The sequence below is a fragment of the Populus nigra genome, chromosome 1 (assembly GCF_951802175.1).
Source record: "Populus nigra chromosome 1, ddPopNigr1.1, whole genome shotgun sequence".
NCBI lineage: Eukaryota > Viridiplantae > Streptophyta > Magnoliopsida > Malpighiales > Salicaceae > Populus > Populus nigra.
In genome coordinates this window covers 23,799,506-23,812,574 of record NC_084852.1, presented here as the reverse complement: position 1 = coordinate 23,812,574, position 13,069 = coordinate 23,799,506, and the positions used below count along the sequence as shown (strand labels likewise).

Below are 13,069 nucleotides of genomic sequence, written 5' to 3'. Positions count from 1 at the left end.
TCTAAAATCTTTATGCATAATTTATATGAAAAAAATAAAAATTGCACTTTCATCATACTTTAAAAAATACAAAACAAAATCAATTAATGAATATTATAACAAGTTTGCGATTATTTATTAGGATTTAGCTAAATTTTCAAATAAAAACATTTTTCTTACTTCCTGGCCTTTAGGATAGTTAAGTTTTAACTTGATAAAATAAAAATCTCCTTACTAAGAGAGACTTTTCTTAAACCATAGACAAACTTGTCTAAGCTTTAGAATGGTTGAATTTTAACTTGATAAGATAAAGATCTCCTTAATGAGAAGGACTTTTCTCAAATCTTAGATAAACTAACAAATAAAAACATGACTTAGAACAAACAACAAAGCCGCTTATCATAAGTAGGGTGCATTAGGGGTGATACGTCTTTCATTTGCACAATCAGTTTACTTACCCAGACTCTCGTAGACTAATAGGTTTTCTAATGACTATAATTCTAGGTGGTGGCTCTTTTTTTTTATTTACTGATAAAAAACAAGAATTTATTGTCCTTTCTACCCATATCTATCCCAATAACCCTAATTTAGAAGGAGTGTCACAACATTGTACATGTACGCTAATAGAAATTTAGAGGAAATGTAAAATTTGTTATGATGATAGAGATTATAGTATACTAGATTATAATAGAGGGGAAATTAGGAAGGAATCATTCAGAGAAATCTTATAGTTCAATAGAATTTATAGGGCTAGCCAAAAAAGAACAAATTATTATATTATGAAATTGGGTTTATTCAAGTTAATTGTGTTAAATTAATGCATAAATTTGTGTGGAAGATGATTGTAAATGAATTTAGTAATGTTATATTAAATGATTGAATTTTTATGTTGTTATGGATTGGAATTCTTGAGGATGATTATTGGATTTAAAGGTAAAGTTGTTGTATTGTGCTTAATTTCTCATATAAAGGAAGATTTTGATTAAAAATTAAAAATGGATTATGGTATTAAAAAAGGTTATGGTGCCGACCATTAATGAAAAAAATGAGTTTGATTTAGTATTCAATGTTTTTCCATAATCTATTCAACATCATGAGACTATAGTTAGAGCACATGCATCGAGTATTATTTCTTGTAAATATATTTTATGCAAAAAAAATATTTAAACTGGTCGAGACTAGTGGCTTTTGTATTTAGACGACCAAGAAAAATTGCTTAGACTAACTAAAGCTAGTGGGGTTTGTTTTGATTACTAGGATATTTGTTCAAACAAACAAGATATTTGTTGAGACTAGCTAAGGCTAGTAGTGTCTATGATCAGACGACCAAGATGTTTGTTTAGACTAGATGAAGCTAATGGCTCCTGTGTGACAGATAATCGGGATAGTTGTTTAGACTAGTCGACCATAAAAGGACTAGTGACATCATAGTACTTGATGACTAGGATATTAAATCTTTATGTGCTTTCAAGAGAATAAGTATGTGGTTTGTAAAATTTTTAAAATTGGTTTTGTTAACCTATGGGTCATATATTAATACTTATAATATTTTACATTTTGATGATAACAATTAAATGAAAAATGAACTAATGATATACTTGGATGAAATTAAGTTTAAATAGGTTTTATATGAAGATCACATCAACAAGCATATAGAATTGAAGAAAGAAATCTATCAACAAATTCAAGATGCAAAGCAAGTGAAGACTTAGCTATTAAAGAATATTATTTTTAGAGCTTATTGTTAAAATCTTTATATCTTACACAATAGCAAACTAAAATAAATTCACACACTTCGCATTTCATGCATAAAAAGGCTGATATACATTTTAATTGGTACAATTTCACTAGGTTTGAAACTGCCAAAACCAATTTTAAGTTGAATTAGTCGACCACTTGGGCATACCAAATGAACTGGTCAACAACTGTTCATTCGTGATAAACACCTGAAACTTTGCATGAACCGTTCAATCAAATGATATGGTTATTTAAACTGATCAACTGCTTTTGTCGTTGGAGACATTTTAGTGGCTATAAACATTAGTTTCTCTGGGAAACCTATATATAGCTCTCTTTCATGCAAAATAAAATAGAAATTCTAAAAATGCATGATATAGAAGTTATTTAAAAAAAAAAAACCAACTGAAAATCATTAATCCTAAGATACTCTAAGTTGTGCTAAATTAAATCTTCATATTTTAGCATAATAGTATAAAATTTTATATTCATTATACTTACACACCTTCAATCATCTTAAGTGCTATTAAATAAGTTATAGAGATTATAGTTTTTATTTGTATAATCTACTTTTTGAGAGAGTGCATCTTGTTATAAAACAAATCATAACTGTAACACTTAATTATCTCTCTTTCCTTATCTTTTTATTTTAAGCACTTTAATTATATTGTTGGTTATTGTGTTATATGTACTTAGTGTGATTATTTGCATTATTTGACATTATTAGTTGAACACTTAATTCACCCCTTTAAATGTTATTATTATCTTAATTCTAAAACAACAGGTTTTTTTACGAGAAACTAAATAATGAATTTGTATTCAAACTTTTTTTAGTAATTGTTTAAATTTTTAATGTAATGAATGGTTAAATTGTTAGGTCCTTCACATACTAGAGTGGAGCAATAGATATGTTTAATGCATTTTTTGTTTAGTCCTGGTTAATGTATTTATGAAAATTTTGTAATATAACTTATTACCATATTTTGGTTGTATTAGGATGATATTTATATAAATAGAATATTTTAAGATGTAACTTAATTTCACCCTTAATTAAGTTGGAAGTTCAAGAATATTAGTAAGTCTTAGTTATTAAATGTATTTTCTTTTTTATTTTATTTCTTTTAATTACATGATGATGCAAGATAGTTTAATGTAATTAATATTATTCATTTCCATTATATTATATTATTGATCATGGATATGTGAATTAAAATGATATGTGGTTGGCTTTGGTTTACGATGGTTAGACTGTGTATGTGGATTTTGAGTGTAGTATTACATGTCATAATATTGATAACTTGGTTTCTTGAATTTATGGGCAAATGCTGCTGAAATTTCAATGGAGAATACATTTCAAAAGATAAACAATAAAAATATATGATTTTGCTCAAACCGGTCAACCGCTTGATGGAATGAATAATTAAAATCACTATTGTCTCAATCGGTTGAAAAAACCAATCGATCAATTGATCAACTAGTAAGAGAAATTTAAGAATTATTGGAGGAACCAGTCGACTGAATTTTTGGATTGAATTAATTCGGCCGACCATTAAGCCGACAATGTACTATCACAAAAGAAAAACTATCCTATTTTTGCATTATCGAAAAGGAAATTACGTGAAAGTGAAATAAAAAATTAAGGTTGTTACATTTTATGAGAACTTTCAAACTATCATCTTTTTGTGACGCCTTTTCTACTTTGATTCCCTATCTTTTAATTTTATCCTTATTCAATAAATTTGATTCAATTGTCCTTTAATTTGACCTAAAAAAGATGCAATCACTTAAAAAAAGAGTTTGAGGACCAAAACTAAATAAAAGAAAATTTTTGGACAATGAGTCTATAATGAAATGTTAGAACATGAACAGTGTGCGCATAATGTTTTACCAACAACATTTAAAGTTTTGCATAAAATTTCTTATATGTTGGTTTTTTAGAAATATCAAGACATTTAAATAAAATATAACTAGATAATATAGGTTATATTATAATATAATTTTATCCCGGGATTATGAGTATATTAAAAATGGTTTAGACTCTTAAATAATTTTTATATTATTAAAGAAACTAACGATGCTTAATGATTCACTATGGAGTAAGACTTATTGTATTGTGGATTGTTGTAGTGTAATAATGTTTATGCCCTCTGTAATACAAGTGAGGTTCTTTTGATATTATCAAATTGATCGGGATAAAATTGATCATTTCATTTTTTTGGCATGGTGAAAAAAATAAATTACCTTTAAAAAGAAAAAAATTGTTTGGCATCCAAGGGTTGCTTGATCTTTTCTTTTTTTAGAATAATAAAATGACTAAATTACTCTTAATAGACCAAAATCCTAAACTTTTTGTTAGGGTTTTCTTTTTTGTCTTCTCATTATGTTTTTTTTTTATCACATGGGATAAATGATTTTGTAACTTAGCAAATATAAATATTATTAAAAAAAGATAATTGACATGTGTATTGCACACATCAGCATGCGAGTGTCTTTGTGGGTTTTGAAAGGCACATGTAGTGTTGCCCGTTTGCAAAACACAAGATTTTAGGGTAATGTTGGAAGGTGCTCTGCGTCCCTAGCATGCATGAGTGGTGTGTGTGGACAATAGACTGCTAGTGTGTTGCCATCAACCTTTTCTTTCTTGTTTCCTTTTTGCCTTTTGATTCCATGTCAAACCCTTTAATTTTTCAGATTAGCCATTCAACTTGATTTTTCTTTGAATTTAGTCTATGTTTTTGTGATTACTATTATGTTTTATTGGATTTAATTTTTATAATTGGAATAGTTTTTCTATTTCATCATTCTTCAATTTTTTTATTTATCATATTTGATTCTCAATCTTTTAATTGCTATTTTTTCTTATCATTTTCTCGATTTATTTTTTCTTTTCAATTTAAACTCTCATTATTTTATTTCATTTAATATTAATACTAGATATGACACCCATTCTTTTAATTGCTATTTTTAGTGTTTTTTTTTAATTTTCTTGGTTTATTTTATTTTTAATTTCATCCCTCATTGTTTTATTTCATTTAATTTGGTATCATCTTTGGTTTTTATTTTTTTAATTTCTATTTTTTTTTAATTTTGGATAATTAAGAATTTTTCTTTGTAATTTTTTCGGGTTTACCTTTTATGAGGGTACTCGATCTCTTAACCTAAGACACGAGTTTCAAAGATTAACCTGGTTTGACTTGGGTTATTTGTAGTTTTGTTTTTCTATTTTTTTTTCAGTTTCATCATTTGATATTATATTATTCAGCCTTTCAACTTTGTGAGTTTTGTTGTTTTTCTTTTTATGGGGCTGTTCCAATCTCATATTTCGGGTTGTGGGGTGGTCAAGTTAACTGGGTTGACTTGAATTTTTATTTTGATTTTATTTTGTTCTTCCTTTAATTATTTTGTTTGCTTAGGAGTTGAGCTCCATTGTTTTATTTAATTTTTTTTGTATGGAGTTATCCCATTCTTATAAGTTGGTTATATGCTTGACATGCCAACTTGAGTTTTTTTTTATCATTTAAATTTTTTTTTCAATTTGCCTTTCAGTTTTTGCTTTACTGGTGATTGATCTTTATTTTTTTTTCTCTTTATAAAATTATTATGTTCCTATTTAATTTTTAATTTGTTATAACTTAGTGAGCATTTCTTTTTATATTATAATCTGTTTTTCAAAGTGTTTTTTAAATTAGTTTTCATTAAAAAATATAAAATTAATATTTTTATATATTTTTAAATGATTTGATGGGTTGATATTAAAAATAACAAAATATAAAAAAATTATTTTAATTAATAAATATTTTAAAAAAACAATATGACTATCACTAAACTAAACGGACCGTTTTGATCAGACGGGCGACGCGTGAGTGCCTAGAGGCTGATAATGAGCCACGTCAACTCCCGCCACATACCAAACATTTAATACCGTAAATACCCTCACGAGCAAATACACCCCTCCTCCCCCCCATCCGCCATCGAAAGACGCTTCTTGCATCAGTAATCGAGGAAATGAAAGTCATATTAGTCGAGGGAGAATTTAGTAAATCAGGTCCGTACAATCAAAAGTCGGTTTTCTAGTTCTCAGATTATCTAATCCCTGCACACCTACGTCGTTGCTGCTTCAAAACATCCTCGTATCTCTGTCGTTGTTTTTTATGTGAAATATCAAAATGGCCCCTCGGACAAGAAGAATGGCGTTTCCGAAAGTGTTGATTGAGAGAGACACCGACTCCGAGCAAAGTTCTTCATCGGACGATGAAGATGAGTTGGAAGAAGAAGATGAGGGCCCACCATCAGAATCAGAACCAGAAGAGGAGGATTCAACCAAAAATGGATACGGAGAGAGAATTGAAGAAGATTTAAGTTTAAAAAAGAAAGGAAAAGCACCCATCACTATTAGTCTCAAGAAAGTTTGCAAAGTAAGCTACTTTCCCTTAAAGGTTTCCTTTTTCCCTTTCTTTTAATAATGATTTATTGATGGTTTGTGGTGTTTTAGGTATGTAAGAAACCGGGACATGAAGCGGGATTTAAAGGAGCAACATACATAGATTGTCCTATGAAACCTTGCTTTCTCTGCAAAATGCCAGGTATGTGCTCATTTTGGCAAGCATTTATTCTATTCAAGTCCTTTATATGATTTTTTGCTGTTACAGTTGTTCCTTTTTTGGAAATTCTGACAAATTACCATTTGCCAATTTGTCTTTTAGTAATCTGGAATTAGTCCACTAAACTAACTTGTTTGCGAAAATGCTACTGTGATTAATGCTTTAAACTCGCCGTGTCAATAATTTTCTATTATTTTTGTGACGGATTTTTGTTGAAGTCATTTTTTTTTAATCAATTGTGTGTATTATCTATGGTAGGTACTGCTCAATGTGTGATTTGATGGTATAAAATGATGTGTTGATGTTGATAGTGTTTTGTGAATGGCCAGGCCACACTACAATGACATGCCCACATAGAGTGGCAATTGAGCATGGTGTAATCCCAGCACCCCGTACAAGTACTCATAATACAGTGGAATATGTCTTACAGCGCCAGCTTAGACCAAGAATCCTTCCAGTTAGTTGTCTTCTCTCTTTTGTGTTCAGACACCCGTGTGCTGTTTTTTTTTTATTATTTGTTTTAGGGGTGGGGATTTTTGTCAGTGATGGTGGTACATGTCATGTTTAGAAAAATTTATCATTCCTGAGAGCACTCTAGTCTTGAAATAGTTAGTGGTGCAGCAATTTGATGATGGTTTGACTTATTTTTTCAAAAATATTTTGTACAAAACCTGCTCTTTTGCAATGATTTCATCTGGTTTGACTGATTCTGGAAAATTCAGATTTCCTAGCTTTTGGACTCCCTATTGTGTTCAGTTTGTCTTTGAGAAATTTGTATGTTCCTGATTGGATCGATCAACATGATTTTTGAGCAGCTCCATTTTTTGGTGATTTTGAGCCGCTGTTGCATATCTTGGCAGCAAATTTTTCATACCTTGTGTTTTGTGATACAGATAAAACCAGCATATGTTATACCAGATCAAGTTTGTTGTGCAGTTATCAGATACCACAGCAGGCGAGTAACATGTTTGGAATTTCATCCAACAAAAAATAACATCCTTTTATCTGGAGATAAGGTTAGGCTCATGCTATGCATTGTAGTTGATACGAGCTTTTTTATAAGGATGCACTATTTCATTATAATTGTCCTACACTTCATTTATCTCCCTTTTCTGCTTTTTTCTTATTCTTCTTCTTTTGGGTCTGTTGAAAAGAAAGGACAAGTTGGAGTTTGGGATTTTGACAAAGTGCATGAAAGGATGGTTTATCAAAACATACACACTTGTATTGTAAATAACATGAGGTGAACTCTCATTCATGAAATTTTAGTTTTCTTTTTATTCACTTGAAGCTGTGGGGTAAATAAAGAACAATTTTCACGTGTATTTTCAGGTTTAAATCTACAAATGATGGTATGGTATATGCTGCATCCTCTGATGGAACAATTAGTAGCACTGATTTGGAGACTGGATTGTCATCATCTCTGATGAACCTGAATCCTAATGGCTGGCAGGTAACTTGACTTTATCTTCTATTCATGCAATGCCTGTTAGTATCTCATGGTTATATTGTTTTTTCTTGAGTCTTATGTTTTGTCCTGTTGAGATTTGTTTGTTAAGATTTGTTAATATGTGGATGCCTTTGGTTTGAATGGTGAACTTCAGTTCAACTCTTCTCTTGTTATAATTTGATGAATGGATGGTCCAGTGTGTTAAAAAGCCATTGTCTGATGTCTGTACTTATGAAAGGTTCCCTGCATGCATGTTAATTGATTGGGCAGTTGCGGAGGAAGAAAACTAAATTTTTGTCATATTTGCTTAATAAACTGATTTCTGATTATTAATTTTGACGGATGACTTTATATGGCTTTTTTGCAGGGTCCACGTAATTGGAGAATGCTTTATGGCATGGATATCAATTCAGAGAAAGGTGTTGTGCTTGTTGCTGACAACTTTGGTTTTCTCTACATGTAAGGTTCAAGATTTTAGATAGCTTTGTCTATACAGAAATATTTAGATATGCAATAGGGAAACAGATTTAAAACAGGTAATTGCATGAATGGAATGCGTGCTTTATGAACTAGTCATTGAATACCTGCACTTATCACTTAGTTGGACAAGTTTTAGCTATGGCTTCTTCCACCTTTTCAAGAAGCATGCCACATTTACAGCAATCGATATCCAGAAGCTGAACTATATTTATGAATTTGTCAGTTATGCATGGCCCATCAACTGCTTTAATGGAAACATGATTCCCTTGTCATTTTGATTTGTTAATTGATGAGCCACCTCTAAGAGGGAATGCTGGTTTACCATATGTTGATAGCAATGCTAATTTTAACTTGCATTTTTGTATGCATTCCAAAATTTGTCCCATCTTCTTGGCATTTCTTTGATGGTAGAGAAGTGCACAAGTCATGATCAGTATGCTAGTACTTGGAGGAACATGTGCATCCATAGACAAGCTTGGGATTCATATGGGAGTAACACAATAAAACCTGAAAGAAAATATTTAAAAATTTATTTGAGACTTCTACTTTAGTGCTGCCAGTTTGCTTGAATATTCATTTCTGCTTGAATTCAAAAAGCTAATGAAGAAATAGAAAATGGATGGACAATGTAACAAGAATCAAGCACCTCGTGGGGGGACTTCTGATGGATTTGTGTGGTTTCATTATTTTCTCTGTGCCTTCTTTAAATAACTGGCTCAAAGTTGGGTTTTGTGCTTCTTATGGCTTACTCAGGGTGGATACACGATCCAACAGTAAAATTGGGGAGGCAATTTTGATCCATAAGAAAGGTAGCAAAGTTGTTGGACTTCATTGCAATCCAGTTCAACCAGAGCTTCTTTTGAGCTGTGGAAATGATCATTTTGTAAGTTTTTAATGTCATTAGTTATTATACATTTTGTATTTGCTCTTGTCGCTGCTGGACCATCTGGCTATTCTATAAACCTCTGTGTATGCTCTGTTTCCCTGGTTTTCCCCCTCTTGTTTCACAGATTCTGTCTCATAGTGGATTAAAAAAAGGCTGTCTGAAACATGCTTGTTTTTCTCAGCAACACGTAAATACTTGTTTGTGTGTGGTTTTTGTTTATGTTGTCCTGTTCATACTAGCCTAAGCAATATCATCTTCTCAGGCTCGTATATGGGATATGCGTCAACTGAAAGCTGGATCATCTCTTTCTGACCTTGCACACAAACGCGTTGTTAACTCTGCATATTTTTCTCCATTGTCTGGTAGCAAGATTCTTACCACTTCACAAGACAACCGTCTGTGTATTTGGGATTCTATCTTTGGGAACTTGGACTCCCCAAGCCGAGAAATCGTACACAGTCATGATTTTAACAGACATCTGACTCCTTTCCGTGCTGAATGGGATCCAAAGGTGATAGAAATTGATTGATGTGTGTATAACTTTCAGGCTTGCCTTTATTCTTTAAGAATTCAGGGACATTTTTTTTGTTGCAGGATCCAACAGAGTCCCTTGCAGTTATTGGTCGCTACATAAGCGAAAATTACAATGGAGCTGCCTTGCATCCGATTGATTTTATTGACATTAGCACTGGGCAACTAGTTGCTGAAGTTATGGATCCAAACATCACAACCATTAGTCCTGTGAACAAGCTACATCCACGAGATGATATTTTGGCATCTGGCAGTTCGAGGTTGTTCTCTACTCTTTCATTGGTTCAATGGATGCCATGGCAGAGAAACCTTTTTTTTTTTCTTTCTATAACAGCTAGACCTTTTGTCGTTGAAATTCTGCAGGATGATCCAATTAGCCTTCTTAACTGGAACATTTACATACTCTTTTGTCATGCATCATACAGAAACTATAATGCATCACTTCAATTAATCCTTAGGCCAGCTTTAGTGCCCATGATAACCACATCTTTTCCACAGTGGCATCATGCGATTTAAATATCCACCCGTGTGTTTAAGAAACTCTTGTTATTGATATTAACTCCAATTAAGAGCATATATATGTTTCTCTTCCCATTTGCTGAGTGGCTGATTTTTAATTATCAATAATTTAATGGTTAAGTTGTTGATGCTCTTATATTTAGTATTTGGATGTATCAATAGGAAGTTGGAAATCAGTGACGGAGGGCTTAGCACTATTCTTCTTTTAATATGATGTTTTCCCCTTGTCTTTTTTGTTCTTAATAAACTACTCTTCCAGGTCCCTTTTCATTTGGAGGCCAAAGGAGAAGTCTGAACCTGTGGAAAAGACAGATGAAAGCAAGATTATTATTTGTGGAGGTGCTATGAAAAAGCGTAAAGGCAAGTTTGGTGGTGAAAGTGATGATTCTGAAGATGATGGATGTGTATTCAAGGGCAAGAATTTTCAATTTAAAAAGGCTGAATCAAAATCAGCTCCCAGACCTCGCAAGGTTAACAAATAAACGTACAAATGGGAACAATCTGTATTATCTACTGCTGTGGACGGAAGTTTTGTCCCTAGATTTGTTGATTCCACCTATAAATCTCTACATGGGTCGCCAAGTAACCTTCATTTTGACAGAAGTGCACTTTAGCAGCAGCAGCAGCGCTCCTCCTTTTGTATTCTGTATAATTGCGAACAAAATGCAATGCAATGTAATTTATGTTTCCTTGTTCTGGTAGTAGTATTGCAGCAGGATTTCGTGATTAGCCTTTTGGATCATTGTATGATGGATTTTCTTCATTAGTTTTCTAGGCTGGTATGCATTGCCTGGCAGGTTGGGGCTTCCATTCGAATTAAAAAAAAACATCGAACTGTTCACTGACTGGCACAAACAACTTTGACATAGTTAATGTAAGTTTTTAAGAGGTAAAACTCAATATTTCACCGTCAGTTAACTTCTATCCAGCACTCTGTATAATGTTCCTCGTTAAGCTAATCCAACACGCTCGAATAAACCCTAGGTAGACTGGTACAGGCTGCATCTGGCATTTCCACACTCGGTAACATATCAAATCTGGTATTTAGGTGGCTCTGCAGTGCTCCTATTATACTCAGGTTGGCCGGCATTGTTTAGAACCTAAACCATCCTTTTCATGCTGTAGTAGCATGACAAATCTTCATCGAGTCATATAAATAACTGATCTTTTTGTAAAGGATCAAGGAAAGTTATCCAACACGAGTTACTCTTTTATTCACATTCATGTGAGAGGTTTGAACACCAACTGAAAATAATAGGAAATCTACTAGTAGAATTTTTGTAGTTGGTGGGTTAGTTGAACACACTCTGATTTGATTTTGATACGAAACAAACCTAAACAGGAAGATAATGAGTATCCAATCCCAAAAAAGAAACGAATTACTGCAGCGAGGGAAAGCACTTACCCTAAAATCATTAATCTTAGAGTGTAGTATTAGAGGCCATAACCCCACAGATCAAAGAGGTATAAAGAGAGACCAAATCAATTATAGCAAAGTAGCATTGAAGGGCACCAAAACCCTACAGTTCTGTATTTGAGGCCGTGGCCTAGCGGGGGAAGGGACATGTTCCCTTCCTCTGCACCCGGGTTCAATCCTCTCTGTATATATCTGTCACCCCCGTGGTGTCTTACCTGTTTACTAGGCTTGTAGGGTGTTTAGTAGGTCCGGGGATTAGTCGTGGTACGCGTAAGTTGGACCAGACACCCCGGGTTACAAAAAAATAAAATCCTACAGCTCTTTTTTTTTAATTTAATCTTTCTGCTGGAAGTTTTATAAAACATTACGAGGATCTATAGCAATTAATCATAGTAATTGCATTATTTAAGGTGTATGTAGCAACCATCCAACATTTCTGTTATGTACTCGAAACTACCCATTACGATACAATAGAAAGGTCATTGATAGGGTCCCTCTTCTTCTGATAATACTACAGTTGGCGGGGGCAGAATTCTTAGTAGAAGCAAATTGACAGTTGCAGATTAGTTGGGATAATTGCATATACTGGTAGATTACTTGGCATATTTAGCAGATGCAGAATAAATAGATTTAATAGGCTCTTCCTACAATTAAGAGATTTGAATATGTAATTACATATATTCTTGCGTGATTCTATATCAAGAATATAAAGCAGTTTTGTATGTGTGTGTGTGTGTATACACACTACAACGTGTAACAAAGATATAAAAAATATTGCAGAAGTTTTTTTTGATTCTCCATTTATTTTTTTTCTTCATGGTATCAAAATAGGTTAGTATCCACCTGTCTCTTCACTTGTTTACTTAGTAGATCTTCCTATGTCAAAAGGGATGGAGACTTCGCTGTTCCTCATTCATCAAACAATTCTGATGTTAATACAAATCAACGTTTGTGTTCAGTACTGTTGAATGATTTCAATTATCTTCCTTGATCTAGAGTTGTGTCGTTAGCTCCTGGAGGAAGATCTAAAATTGACAAAAGCAATGTTACCCCTGATGTCAAGTCATCTTAATATAAATCTTGGTTTTCGAATGATCAGATGGTTCAATTATGGCTGCTCAACACCATGAAACCACATATTGCAAAAATCTTTAGCTCCTCAGAATTTGCTGCTGATCTATGAGAGGCAGTAAAGGAGATGTATGAGAATCAAAATAATGTTACACGTGTATTTCAGCTGAAGAAGGACATTTCATGTTTGCAGCAAGAAGGAAAATCTTTTGTTCAATATCTTGGAAACATGAAAAACAAGTGGAATGAGCTAGCAATTTACAAACCTCACACTAATGATCTTACAATATTATTGAAACGAGCTGAAAAAGACAACATTTTTTAATTGTTGGTCAATCTATCTCCTGAATATGAAGATCTTCAAAGTCATATACTTCTGAATCCAGAATTTCCACCCT

General features: G+C 32.6%; 1 protein-coding gene across 1 annotated transcript; it reads left to right on the top strand.

Moving 5' to 3' along the window:
* The first annotated feature begins 5,687 nt into the window (after positions 1-5,687).
* Positions 5,688-10,979, top strand: LOC133688214 (protein DAMAGED DNA-BINDING 2). Its single transcript, XM_062107633.1, has 11 exons — positions 5,688-6,131; positions 6,209-6,299; positions 6,647-6,774; positions 7,211-7,333; positions 7,472-7,560; positions 7,650-7,770; positions 8,135-8,226; positions 9,001-9,130; positions 9,396-9,644; positions 9,728-9,924; positions 10,443-10,979. The coding sequence occupies exons 1-11, from the start codon at positions 5,883-5,885 to the stop codon at positions 10,663-10,665; spliced, it is 1,692 nt and encodes a 563-aa protein (XP_061963617.1). The 5' UTR covers positions 5,688-5,882; the 3' UTR covers positions 10,666-10,979.
* Positions 10,980-13,069: the final 2,090 nt, after the last annotated feature.

What these genes read in the sequence shown, in the direction of transcription:
- LOC133688214 (XM_062107633.1), top strand. Translation starts at nt 5,883, where the DNA reads ATGGCCCCTCGGACAAGAAGAATGGCGTTTCCGAAAGTGTTGATTGAG. An exon ending in TCCTTTTATCTGGAGATAAG is followed by an intron (nt 7,334 to 7,471) that starts GTTAGGCTCATG and finishes TCTGTTGAAAAG; the next exon opens with AAAGGACAAGTTGGAGTTTG. An exon ending in GTGCTGAATGGGATCCAAAG is followed by an intron (nt 9,645 to 9,727) that starts GTGATAGAAATT and finishes TTTTTGTTGCAG; the next exon opens with GATCCAACAGAGTCCCTTGC.